We start from the raw sequence: 14,410 nt of genomic DNA on the forward strand, positions 1-14,410 counted from the left end.
CTATATACTGTATATGTATATTATGTGACATAAAAAATACAGTATGGGTTGTGCGTACATGCAAATGCTGTGAATGTGATATCCATCCAATTTACTGCACGCCACACCACAAGTCCATGGCGCGACTCACGCCACGCCATGAGCAACAAAATAGCTGGGCAGATCTGTAGGTGCAGACAACATTCTGATCTAGGGATTTACAGACTCCCAAATACCATTTACAGATTATTATTATTATTATTATTATTTTTAGCAACATTATATTAACATTTATGTAGTGACAGCATACTCCGTGTGGACAAACAGTAATAGAACAAGACTGGTTTGAGTAAACAGACAAAGCAGGAAGAGGGCCCTGATCGCACACTTACATTCTATAGGGAAATAGTAGCTTCATACATGAGGTAAGTGCATTGATTTAAGCTTGTGCTTTACACCTTCCCTACCTGCCTGTCTGTGTATGTGCTATATGTCTCCCCTGTATGTGTTTGTCTGTGGATGTGCTTTATGGCTCCTCTGTATGTGTCTGTGTATGGCTTTATGTCCCCCCTGTATGTGTCTGTCTGTGGATGTGCTTTATGTCTCCCCTGTATGTGTCTGTCTGTGTATGGCTTTATGTCCCCCCTGTATGTGTCTGTCTGTGTATGGCTTTATGTCTCCCCTGTATGTGTCTGTCTGTGTATGGCTTTATGTCTCCCCTGTATGTGTCTGTCTGTGGATGTGCTTTATGTCTCCCCTGTATGTGTCTGTCTGTGGATGTGCTTTATGCCTTCCCTGCCTGACTGTCTGTGTATGTGCTTTATGTCTCCCCTGTATGTGTGTGTCTGTGTATGACTTTATGTCTCCCCTGTATGTTTCTGTCTGTGTATGGCTTTATGTCTCCCCTGTATGTGTCTGTCTGTGGATGTGCTTTATATCCTCCCTGTATGTGTTTGTCTGTGGATGTGCTTTGTGTCTCACCTGTATGTGTCTGTCTGTGTATGTGCTTTAGTTGCCTACCTTTGCTGTCTCTTCCCCGGGAGAAGCCCTGGGAGGAGGCGATGGGGGCGGAGCCTGATAAATTGCATAATTAAGCCCCACCCCCTTATGGTAAAATGCCCGCAATTGCCTTAAATTTAAATAGGGGCAGAGCCAAATTACGTGAATCACGTCATTAAGCCCCGTCCCCTGCACGGGCATCCGTCATCGCCGCGGAATTTCTAATTCTGCCCACTTCAGCAGGAAGTGGGCAGAATGCGGGAGAAATGCCTACCCTTCTGGGGGTGCGGGGGTTACCCGAAAAATCGGGAGCCTCCCGCGAAAACCGGGAGGTTAAGCATGTATGGCTTTATGTCTCCCCTATATGTGTCTCTCTGTGGATGTGCTTTATGTCTCCTCTGTATGTGTCTGTCTGTGGATGTGCTTTATGCTTTCCCTGCCTGTCTGTCTGTGTATGTGCTTTATGTCTCCCCTGTATGCGTCTGTCTGTGTATGACTTTATGTCTCCCCTATATGTGTCTGTCTGTGTATGGCTTTATGTTTCCCCTGTATGTTTCTGTCTGTGTATGGCTTTATGTCTCCCCTGTATGTGTCTGTCTGTGGATGTGCTTTATATCCTCCCTGTATGTGTTTGTCTGTGGATGTGCTTTGTGTCTCACCTGTATGTGTCTGTCTGTGTATGTGCTTTAGTTGCCTACCTTTGCTGTCTCTTCCCCGGGAGAAGCCCTGGGAGGAGAGGCAGGTGGGTGGCGATGGGGGCGGAGCCTGATAAATCGCATAATTAAGCCCCACCCCCTTATGGTAAAATGCCCGCAATTGCCTTAAATTTAAATAGGGGCAGAGCCAAATTACGTGAATGACGTCATTAAGCCCCGTCCCCTGCACGGACATCCGTCATCGCCGCGGAATTTCTAATTCTGCCCACTTCAACAGGAAGTGGGCAGAATGCGGGAGAAATGCCTACCCTTCTGGGGGTGCGGGGGTTACCCGAAAAATCGGGAGCCTCCCGCGAAAACCGGGAGGTTAAGCATGTATGGCTTTATGTCTCCCCTGTATGTGTCTGTCTGTGTATGGATTTATGTCCCCCCTGTATGTGTCTGTCTGTGGATGTGCTTTATGTCTCCTCTGTATGTGTCTGTCTGTGGATGTGCTTTATGCCTTCCCTGCCTGTCTGTCTGTGTATGTGCTTTATGTCTCCCCTGTATGTGTCTGTCTGTGTATGGCTTTATGTCCCCCCTATATGTGTCTCTCTGTGGATGTGCTTTATGTCTCCTCTGTATGTGTCTGTCTGTGGATGTGCTTTATGCCTTCCCTGCCTGTCTGTCTGTGTATGACTTTATGTCTCCCCTATATGTGTATGTCTGTGTATGGCTTTATGTCTCCCCTGTATGTGTCTGTCTGTGGATGTGCTTTATATCCTCCCTGTATGTGTTTGTCTGTGGATGTGCTTTGTGTCTCACCTGTAGGTGTCTGTCTGTGTATGTGCTTTAGTTGCCTACCTTTGCTGTCTCTTCCCTGGGAGAAGCCCTGGGAGGAGAGGCAGGTGGGTGGCGATGGGGGCGGGGCCTGATGAATCGCATAATTAAGCCCCACCCCCTTATGGTAAAATGCCCGCAATTGCCTTAAATTTAAATAGGGGCGGAGCCAAATTACGTGAATCACGTCATTAAGCCCCGTCCCCTGCACGAACATCCGCCATCGCCGCGGAATTTCTAATTCTGCCCACTTCAGCAGGAAGTGGGCAGAATGCGGGAGAAATGCCTACCCTTCTGGGGGTGCGGGGGTTACCCGAATAATCGGGAGCCTCCCGCGAAAACCGGGAGGTTAAGCATGTATGGCTTTATGTCTCCCCTATATGTCTGTGGATGTGCTTTGTGTCCTCCCTGTATGTGTCTGTCTGTGTATGTGCTTTATGTCTCCCCTATATGTGTCTGTCTGTGTATGGCTTCATGTCTCCCCTGTATGTGTCTGTGTGTATGTGCTTTATGTCTCCCCTATATGTGTCTGTCTGTGGATGTGCTTTGTGTCCTCCCTGTATGTGTCTGTCTGTGTATGTGCGTGCTTTATGTCTCCCCTATATGTGTCTGTCTGTGTATGGCTTTATGTCTCCCCTGTATGTGTCTGTCTGTGTTTGTGCTTTATGTCTCCCCTGTATGTGTCTGTCTGTGGATGTGCTTTGTGTCCTCCCTGTATGTGTTTGTCTGTGTATGTGCTTTATGTATCCCCTCTATGTGTATGTCTGTGTATGGCTTTCTGTCTCCCCTGTATGTGTCTGTCTGCGTATGTGCTTTATGTCTCCCCTGTATGTGACTGTCTGTGGATGTGCTTTGTGTCCTCCCTGTATGTGTCTGTCTGTGTATGTGCTTTATGTCTCCCCTGTATGCGTCTGTCTGTGTATGGCTTTATATCTCCCCTGTATGTGTCTGTCTGTGTATGCGCTTTATGTCTCCCCTGTATGTGTCTGTCTGTGGATGTGCTTTATGTCTCCCCTATATGTGTCTGTCTGTGGATGTGCTTTATGTCTCCTCTGTATGTGTCTGTCTGTGGATGTGCTTTATGACTTCCCTGCCTGTCAGTGTATGTGCTTTATGTCTCCACAGTATGTGTCTGTCTGTGTATGACTTTATATCTCCCCTGTATGTATCTGTCTGTGTATGGCTTTACGTCTCCTCTGTATGTGTCTGTGTAAGTGCTCTATGTCTCCCCTGTATGTGTCTATCTGGGTATGGCTTTATGTATCCCCTGTATGTGTCTGTCTGTGTATGGCTTTATGTCTCCCCTGTATGTGTCTGTCTGTGGATGTGCTTTATGGCTCCCCTGTATGTGTCTGTCTGTGGATGTGCTTTATGGCTCCCCTGTATGTGTCTATCTGTGTATGGCTTTATGTCCCCCCTGTATGTGTCTGTCTGTGGATGTGCTTTATGTCTCTCCTGTATGTGTCTGTCTGTGGATGTGCTTTATGCCTTCCCTGCCTGTCTGTCTGTGTATGTGCTTTATGTCTCCCCTGTATGTGTCTGTCTGTGTATGGCATTATGTCCCCCCTATATGTGTCTCTCTGTGGATGTGCTTTATGTCTCCTCTGTATGTGTCTGTCTGTGGATGTGCTTTATGCCTTCCCTGCCTGTCTGTGTTTGTGCTTTATGTCTCCCCTGTATGTGTCTGTCTGTGGATGTGCTTTATGTCTTCCCTGTATGTGTCTGTCTGTGGATGTGCTTTATGTCTCCCCTGTATGTGTCTGGTGTGGATGTGCTTTATGTCTCCCCTGTATGTGTCTGTCTGTGGATGTGCTTTATGTTTCTCATGTATGTGTCTGTCTGTGGATGTGCTTTATGTATGTCTCCCCTGTATATGTCTGTCTGTGTACAGTATGTGCTTTATGTCTCCCCTGTATGTGTCTGGTGTGGATGTGCTTTATGTCTCCCCTGTATGTGTCTGTCTGTGGATGGCTTTATGTCTCCCCTGTATGTGTCTGTCTGTGGATGTGCTTTATGTCTCCCCTGTATGTGTCTGTCTGTGTATGTGCGTGCTTTATGTCTCCCCTATATGTGTCTGTCTGTGTATGGCTTTATGTCTCCCCTGTATGTGTCTGTCTGTGTTTGTGCTTTATGTCTCCCCTGTATGTGTCTGTCTGTGGATGTGCTTTGTGTCCTCCCTGTATGTGTTTGTCTGTGTATGTGCTTTATGTATCCCCTCTATGTGTATGTCTGTGTATGGCTTTCTGTCTCCCCTGTATGTGTCTGTCTGCGTATGTGCTTTATGTCTCCCCTGTATGTGACTGTCTGTGGATGTGCTTTGTGTCCTCCCTGTATGTGTCTGTCTGTGTATGCGCTTTATGTCTCCCCTGTATGTGTCTGTCTGTGGATGTGCTTTATGTCTCCCCTATATGTGTCTGTCTGTGTATGTGCTTTATGTCCCCCCTATATGTGTCTCTCTGTGGATGTGCTTTATGTCTCCTCTGTATGTGTCTGTCTGTGGATGTGCTTTATGACTTCCCTGCCTGTCAGTGTATGTGCTTTATGTCTCCACAGTATGTGTCTGTCTGTGTATGACTTTATATCTCCCCTGTATGTATCTGTCTGTGTATGGCTTTACGTCTCCTCTGTATGTGTCTGTGTAAGTGCTCTATGTCTCCCCTGTATGTGTCTATCTGGGTATGGCTTTATGTATCCCCTGTATGTGTCTGTCTGTGTATGGCTTTATGTCTCCCCTGTATGTGTCTGTCTGTGGATGTGCTTTATGGCTCCCCTGTATGTGTCTGTCTGTGGATGTGCTTTATGGCTCCCCTGTATGTGTCTATCTGTGTATGGCTTTATGTCCCCCCTGTATGTGTCTGTCTGTGGATGTGCTTTATGTCTCTCCTGTATGTGTCTGTCTGTGGATGTGCTTTATGCCTTCCCTGCCTGTCTGTCTGTGTATGTGCTTTATGTCTCCCCTGTATGTGTCTGTCTGTGTATGGCATTATGTCCCCCCTATATGTGTCTCTCTGTGGATGTGCTTTATGTCTCCTCTGTATGTGTCTGTCTGTGGATGTGCTTTATGCCTTCCCTGCCTGTCTGTGTTTGTGCTTTATGTCTCCCCTGTATGTGTCTGTCTGTGGATGTGCTTTATGTCTTCCCTGTATGTGTCTGTCTGTGGATGTGCTTTATGTCTCCCCTGTATGTGTCTGGTGTGGATGTGCTTTATGTCTCCCCTGTATGTGTCTGTCTGTGGATGGCTTTATGTCTCCCCTGTATGTGTCTGTCTGTGGATGTGCTTTATGTCTCCCCTGTATGTGTCTGTCTGTGGATGTGTGATTTGTGTGTTAGGGTATGTGATTTCTCTCTGTGCCACTATTACCTGGCTGACAACTGTCTCTATTCTCCAGGTTATAGTTGGGGATAAAGTACAGCAGACTCTCTGTGACGGCCATTTGGTGGGATCTGTGGGAATCCCTAATGACAAGAAATATTATCCGACCACCCACCTGAAACTCGTGTTCAAGTCAGACGACTCCAACCACATGAGATTTACCGGATTCTCTGCTTACTACATAGCTGTAGGTATGTGACACGCATTAATTATTTATACATGTGTCCTGTGGGCCTCTAAGGCACTGTACTAGCAACGGATGTAACTAGGCAGCAGCTGCTTCCTCCCTGGATACCCACCAGCGACCCCCCACTAGAAGAATCATACTGGGGTGGATTTGAGCAGGTTATGCCATCACTGGGGGCCAAACAGATGGATCCCTTGGGACACAACTAGCCAGGTTGGATGAGAATTGTACTCTTGGGGGGAGGATTTAGCATAAGAGAAAATCCAGCTACACAGGGCAAGAGCAAGGTGTCTGGGTGCCCTAGGCAGCATTTCACCCACCGCCCCTACTCCCTCATATTCATACTATGCCACATATTAGTGACGCTCATTTATAATATGCCACACAGCAGAGAACCAAAATCATACTGTGCCTTATAACAATGAGCACAATTCATAATGTGTTATGCTCCACGATTCATTATATGCCATACAGCTGTATCCCCGATTCATAATTATGCTACACATCAATGCCTCCAGTACATAAATATGCCACCCATTTACACCCCTTATACATATTATGCCACACATTTATGCCCTAATACATAATATGCCATCCATTTACGCCCCTTATACATATTATGCCACACATTTATGCCCTAATACATAATATGCACACATTTGTGCCCCAATACATAATAATCCACACATTTGTGCCCCAATACTTAATATGCCACACATTTGTGCCCCAATACATAATATGCCACACATTTGTGCCCCAATACATATGCCACGCAGCTGTGCAGCAAAGTTATTGTATGCCCCATAACCATGAATCATAGTCAATAATGCCCTTAGTACATAAGCCACGCATGTGCCCCAAATTCTTTATATGCCGTACAGCTGTGCCCACAATACATTATGTCACACATCTGAGCTCCAATATATTTATGCCACACATCTGTGCTCCAATATATGTCCGTACCCATGGACTCAGCGGCACCCTCTAGTGACCGGCGCCCCTAGGCAGCCGCCTAAAGCTGCCTAATGGTAGCACCGGTCCTGCAGCTACATGCGCCAAAATTTACAGATGGAAAAAACATTTTGTGCACGTCCTGTGTGCTATAGCTGGTCTAGCTCCATTGCCTGAGAATAATACTACAAGGCTGGTATGGCTGTTACTGACTGCTCGGTGCAGCTGATGGTCAGACATAGTTACAGCTGCCTATTCTCTTTTTCCCCAGATTCATTAGTCTTTATTTTGGTACATTTAAATTTCTACAGTATCTGCATAGGAAGCCTCATCTCTGTAAGGTGGTATTGTTATAGATGGAATGACCTTAGTTGCCTGTGTTAATGACACGCATCTCTTCAGTGCTTTCCTTGCATCTGTGCTTTACCTGAAAATCATCAAGTGAACATTGGAAAATGCTCTTACACAACTATCGGAACAATATATCGTCCCTATCGCTCAGTGAGCACCCTCATTCACACGTTCATGTGCGACATTGGCGGCGGCGTCCCATCTGATGCGCTGCACGTCAGATGGGACGAAGTCACTGACGACCACATGCAGGTGAGTGCAGGTTATGGAAGGATACACCGGATCGTGCAGTGTGTCCGGCTGCCCGATATATCCTTCCATCGGACGTCGGGTCGGCTGGGATACACGTCGTTCTGATGTGTACCCGGCCTTAGGTGACTCAAGATGTCTGCCAAATACTTACAGCCAGGGCCAGTGAAGCTGTGTCCAAGGACGACATGCCCCCATTTTCTGGAACGCTGCCCGTCACCGCCCCCAGACGTAATCAGCACGACAATCATGCAGCAGCTTTTGGTGCACTGAGAGCGACAGCGCAGGACCTGATCTGTGTAGTGCGGCTACTGCTCATGCGCAGGGAATCGGTATGTAATACCACCGGCCGCATGGCCGGCAGTTTGAATCCCGGCAGCATCAGTCCGACAGAGGAACAGATCCCGGCAGCGGCAGCCCGACAGCACTGGAAATCCCGATCGTCCCCAGGTAAGTACTAACTAACCTAACCTACCCCTAACCCTCCCTTAGGGGTGCCTAACCCTAACCTCCCCCCCAAGTGCCTAACCCTAATCCCCCCTCTAAGTGCCTAAACCTAACACCCCCTTTCCCGCTGCTTAAACCTAAGTCCCCCGGGGGGGGGTGCCTAACCCTATCCTCCCCCCGGGGGTGCCTAACCCTAACCCTCCCTCCCCCTAGCCTAACCCTAACCTCCCGGGGGGGGGGCTAACCCTAAGTCCCCCCCGGGAGCCCTAAACCTGACCCTCCCCCCCAAGCGGCTGTCTGCTCGCAGCGCCCGGCATCCCTTCGATCGGGATGCCGGACGCCGGTCTCCCGGCGTCGGTAAAATGAGCGGCGTCTACATCTAGACGCCGGTCATTTCACCCCTGCCGGGATATGACAGTCGGGAAGCCGGCTGTCGGTATAATGTCAGCCGGCTTCCCGATTGCATCCCATGCGCAGAGTCCTGTAAATCTGTGAATCCGGCCTCTGTCTCTCTCTCCCTCAGATGTAGACGAGTGTGAAGATGATGTACAGAACCCCTGCTCACATTCCTGTCATAATTACATTGGAGGCTATTTCTGCTCCTGTCCCCAAGAGTATGTCCTCCAATCAGACCAGCGTATCTGTGAGGGTGAGAACTGTACTGTCTTTATCTTATACTGCGGGTGTATGGATGTGACAGCTCTGAAGGCTACAGGCAGGTCTGTGTGTATATGCCGATGTGTCTGTACCCCCACCCGTGTCACCAGCCTCTTCTCCTTGAGGGGGAGATGTATCAAACCTTGGAGATAGATAAAGTGGAGAGAGAGAGATAAAATTACCAACCAATCAGCTCCTAGCTGCCATTTTACAGGCTGAGTTTGTAAATGACGGGAAGGAGTTTATCTCGTTCCACTTTATATATCTCCAAGGTTTGATACATCTCTCCCTAAGTCCTGTGCCATGATCAGAGTGCGAATCAGGTGTACAGGTCTCCATGTGTCAGGCCAGAGAGGTCAGTGGAAAAAGAGGGCGGTATAATCCTTGGTAGCAATGGACGACCCTTCCACCACTGATTCATTGGAAGCCACTCTACCGCTTGCTCCTTACTCACAGGGGAGACCTACAGCTCCCAGCACTTTGCTTATACAGCTCCTTGTCTGCACTAGTGACCTATATGTGCGTCTGCTGGAGGCTGTCTGTTAGATGTGACTGAAAGGTCACATAAGATGGTAGGAGCTGCCGCTGGTCATAATATAAAATATATAGTATATTAGCAATATGGGGCAGCATTACGTCAAATATGGTTATTTGCACAATACTATAACAAGTGACATTGACATTTATATTTTCATAGGGGGGCTACTACTGGGGGCACTATATAAAGGGGCACTACTGAGGGCACTGCATAGGGGGAGCTATTACTGAAGGCACTGCATAGGGGGGACTACTACTGGAGGCACTATATAAGGGGCAATACTAGGGGCACTGCATAGGGGGACCACTATCTACAGTTGTACTGGATCATTCTACACAAGGAGCATTACTGGGGGCACTGTATAAGTGGCACTACTGGGAGCATTGTAAAAGTGGTGCTACAGGGGCACTGCATAAGGGGCACTACTGGGGGCACTGTATAAGGATGTAGTATTGGGGGCACTGTATAAGGGTGCTTTACTGGGAGCACTGTATAATTGGCACTACCGGGGGCACTGTATAAGGGGCAATACTAAAGGTGGCACTGCATAAGGTGCACTGCTACTGGGGACAGCATAATGGGCACTACTAAAGTGGGCGAGAAAAGGTGGTGCGTCATGTTGGCATGCCCCCATTTTCCAGTGACCACGCCTCTTGTGACATGTGACCACACCCACTTTTTTGGCACTCGCACAACTTTTTTTTTTGAGGGGGGGGGGGGGGGGTTTAACTTGCCCTGGGCTCCAAATACCCTAGTTACGCCACTGCTGCGTATTGATGTAACATTTTACAATGGTCAATTGCACACACAGCCTAATGGAAAGGATAATGCTTCAGCTTCACAAAGAATGCAGAAAATGCCAACAGTCTGGTAAGGAAACACTGGTGGAATGGTGACCTAGGGGCCTATTCATCATCGAAGGCCGTCCTAGAACAAGCGCCGTCTGAAGATGGCGCTTGTTCTCGGCAGCAAACTCCGAAAACTTTCTGTTTTCGGAGTTTGCGGAATACCGGGAGGTCCTGTCGGACCCCTAATGGTGCATGGCCCGGTAACTTAAATATGCGGAAACTAGCTTTTCTGCATGGTTACCGGGCCATTTATCATATGATGAATAGACCCCGTAGTCTTATTATATTATATATCAGAGTGCCTTTCCTATATAAATGTGACATGTCAGGGAATAAGCCGGTCATCCCTTCATTACTGACTACATCTGTCTCTGCTCTTTGTAGTTCTGAGCTGTGAGATACCACAGACTTTACCTCATGGTTATTACACTTTCCTGTCCAAGCCGAACAGAGGGATGTACCAGTCCTCCATCATCTACAACTGTACTGGGCCGTTCTACACAATGGTGACTCGGACAGGAAGTGGTATGTGTACTGCGCTGTCTTTTATTATATCAACTAGTAAAAGGGTGTGGATTGGAAGATCTACGTCATTTAGCTAGACTGGCAAAACATAGACACCTTGGGCTGTATTCAATTAGCGGCGATAAACCCTTTTCAGCAAAAAGTTTTCGCCGGTGACGTCATTCGCCAGGTGGAAACTTATCCCCGTATTCAATCCCAAAGACTTTTTGCCGTAGCGAATAGTCTGCGCCTTGTAACCTGCGGAAAAGATTCACCTTTGAATGGAGACGGAAAAAAGTGCAGAATTGGGGGTTTGGGGTGTAAAGTTGTGGGAACACACCAGCAGGCTTGGAACAGTCCCTAAAAAGGTAAACTGCATAAAAAAAAACAAAAAAAACTTTAGATCACCCCAAAAAAGTACTTTCGTTTTGGGGGTGAAAAAAAAGCAAACTTAAAAACTAGTGTAATAGACTCGAGGGGGTCCCCTAAGTATGCCTCAGGTGTTATTTTGATTGCGGGTGCTTGCTGAAGGAGTGTTTTTTAAAACTTCACTTTAGCGAATATAAACCATGCCAGCATCCATTTTCATGTACCCCAAATATGCTGGGACTACTTATTTTTGTAAAAACCCTGCTAAATGCTATTCTTCACCACTTGTGCAAAGACGCTATATAGCAGCTATAGAGAGCATTTAAGCACCTCAAATACTGTACCTTCAGTAGGGCTATTCGGGGGTATCCATAGTGATCCCCCATGTCAGTGCATCTTTTGGGGGGTGTCAGGCTGATTTCCCCAAATCTGATAGCACTTTTCGCCTGTCTGAGTTTCGCCGGGACGCGTTTTTGCGTCCTTTGGAATTGAATAGAGTGAAAAGCGGCCACGTGCCCGGAAGTGTTTTCTCCAAAAACACGCAATTTCATCGAAAAGTCCAGCAGGAGAAACTTAGCAGACATTTCGCCGGCAATTGAATACAGGCCCAAATGGTAGACAGGCAATAGGTAGACGGTTGACACACAAATGGTCAACACAGTGAAGGTCGACATATGTCTTTGTTGTTATTTTAACCCCACACAGATGCACAAGGTATTTACAGGAAAATGTCACTGAGGTGTTTTGAACACAGAAATGAATGAGTGTTTCTGGTTCAGCGATGGACGGAATCGCAGAGCCGCACACAAGCCGCAGTGCAATATCGCCCATCTAAAATGCAGAAGGAGGTGTCAGACACCTACTTGCTGCATCTGCGTGATCCCAGCACTACGACCGAGGTTGCAGCCTGGGATTACCATCGGAACAATCGCGACCATCGGTTGTGATTGTTTCAATGGTGTTGTCCCTTTGGCCAGGCTGTGGTAGCTGAAGCTTACCGCAGTCTGATTGGGTCCTGGCAGCTTGCGAGGCCAGGAAGTCTGCGTCCATGCATGCAGACCCTGGCTTCGCCCCTCATGGAAATGGAGGCGATACCTCCCAAACGCCGTAGCGTGTCAATAAGGCTGCGGCCTACACATGCACAGTATACATCCTGAGCATGATCAGTCCTCCCACCATCGGAGATGTGCGCTAACCATCGGGTTAGCGACGAGCGTACATCTCTGAATCAGACCCTTAATCTGTCAATATGCAGCCAGTCTGATGGGGACTGTAGAGGGACAGGGTTCCGCTGCATACTGGGGGCCTGATTCAGAGCCGCTCGTAAGCGGCCGCTCGTTCACTCCGAGCTATGTTCGCACATCTGCGCATGCGTATGGGTCATAATGTGCATGCACCAACCAGTCATTGCGGTCGTAAATTGTACGCTCGTACAACAACGAAGGGCTGGTAATTTGATTGACAGAATGAGGCGTTTGTGGGTGGTAACAGGGGAAGGTGCTTGAAAACGGGGAGTGGAGATCCAAACGCAGGCGTGCTTAACGGTCACAACAGCGTTTAATGGGTGTGCATAATTAACAAAGCAGCGTCATCTACCACGTCACTTGGTTGTCTTTTAGCCTGAACTGCTCGCAGTGATAGCGGGAAGTAAATTCTACCACAAGCACTGCGAGCAGTTCAGATGCCTTACGATGTTCCCGATTAATCAAATAAATAGCGGAGATGACGTGTGATGCGAACGACAAAGGGGCGTCTTTACAAAATAGCGAGCGCATTTTTCGGACGCTCGCTCAGACTGAGAGGCATCCACAGACCGCAAAGAGCGAGCGCTCAATTTAAATATCCGGCCCCTTTTTAAGAACGAGCGTCCGCAAATAGCATCCGGGTCTGAATCAGGCCCTGGGTTCCTGTACCACAAGCACCATAGTAGATGCTTATGGCTGATATGACATGACTTACTGATTTCTATCATATACAGGAGGGGTCTATGGAAACTTACTACAATATAACTTGTTTAAAACATCTGAATGATGCAAACAAAACAACACAAGCACAATAACACAGTATGAGGCATATACAGTATATACAGACAGTCACATAGTAGTGTTACATTAATAATACTGAGTGTTCATATGATTTTCAGCTAAGTTCACCTGCTCAGCGGATGGATTGTGGAAGGATGAGAACGGGGGACACCAGAGACCAGTGTGTGTGCCAGGTACGTTATTTGGTAGGGTGTGAGGTGTGTGGAAATAATAAAACAACTGATTAATAATAATTTTATAGACGATTGGGTTCATCTCTTTGGATCTCCCTGATATGATATAGGGTACTATATGTAGTAAACATAAAAAAGTCTAATCTCTTCTCTTAGGTCTCAGTGGGGATGATCACTTATGCTATTTATGGAGAAGAGAAAATCTTCACATACATGCATGCACACATAAAATATCTATATATAAATAAAATCATCACTGGAATAAAATTTGGTCGTCAGGCAAAAACGATCACTCTATTTACTGTGCGCACTATGCACATAAGGTTGATGTGTACACACACTGCAGTCTATGGGGCAGGTAAGTATGGGAGCAGGGATGGGAGGGTTGGGAACTGGGGGGGGACAGAGCAAGCGGCAGCGATAGCATGTGGCGCTTAAATCAAGTAATCAATTAGTGTATAAATAAATAAGAGTCTCTTTTGGAGTACATTCCCCAAACTCCAGGTGGCAGCCTTGTGTAGCTGATCCCTATGTTTCAAATAGGTTAATAGTACTGTGAGAAAATAAAGCAAAAAGCGCTTCCTAGTGTATTAAATGGAATGAGATTGAAAAGCCGGCGGCTGCTTCGCTGTCGGTTCAAATCCCGTCAGCGGCTGCCCGATAGGATGAAGGTCCTGACAGAGGCAAGTAAGTATCCTAACCTCCACAGTCCCCCCCCTAACCCTCCCTTAGTGTTTCCTAACCCTAACCTCCCCCTGGGGGTGCCTAACCCTAACTCCCCATTACTGCTCCCTAAACCTAACTCTCCTGGGGGAGTGCCTAACCCTAACCTCCCCTCCAAGTGCCTAACCCTAACCTCTCCCTGGGGGTGCAAACCCTAACCCCCCATTGCTGCTCCCTAAACCTAACTCTCCTGGGGGGGTGCCTAACTCTAACCTCCCCTCCTAGAGCCTAACCCTAACCTCCCCCTGGGGGTGCCTAACACTAACCCCCCATTACCGCTCCCTAAACCTAACTCTCCTGGGGGTGCCTAACCCTAACCTCCCCCTGGGGGTGCCTAAACCTAACTCCCCATTACTGCTCCCTAAACCTAACTCTCCTGGGGGAGTGCCTAACCCTAACCTCCCCTCCAAGTGCCTAACCCTAACCTCTCCCTGGGGGCGCAAACCCTAACCCCCCATTGCTGCTCCCTAAACCTAACTCTCCTGGGGGGGTGCCTAACTCTAACCTCCCCTCCTAGTGCCTAACCCTAACCTCCCCCTGGG

The 14,410-nt window shown here is 47.8% G+C and overlaps 1 protein-coding gene across 1 annotated transcript in view; it reads left to right on the plus strand.

Moving 5' to 3' along the window:
* The window catches only part of LOC148477875 (complement C1s subcomponent-like), a 36,589-nt gene that overhangs the window by 5,380 nt on the left and 16,799 nt on the right, over positions 1-14,410 (plus strand). Inside the window, exons 3-6 of the mRNA XM_088456083.1 lie at positions 5,843-6,017; positions 8,535-8,660; positions 10,439-10,579; positions 13,071-13,145. Coding sequence (XP_088312209.1) covers positions 5,843-6,017; positions 8,535-8,660; positions 10,439-10,579; positions 13,071-13,145 — 517 coding nt within the window. The remainder of the gene's footprint in view (positions 1-5,842; positions 6,018-8,534; positions 8,661-10,438; positions 10,580-13,070; positions 13,146-14,410) is intronic.

Source organism: Taudactylus pleione, unplaced genomic scaffold, assembly GCF_031769625.1.
Source record: "Taudactylus pleione unplaced genomic scaffold, aTauple2 ptg000685l, whole genome shotgun sequence".
In the NCBI taxonomy this organism is placed as follows: Eukaryota; Metazoa; Chordata; class Amphibia; order Anura; family Myobatrachidae; genus Taudactylus; species Taudactylus pleione.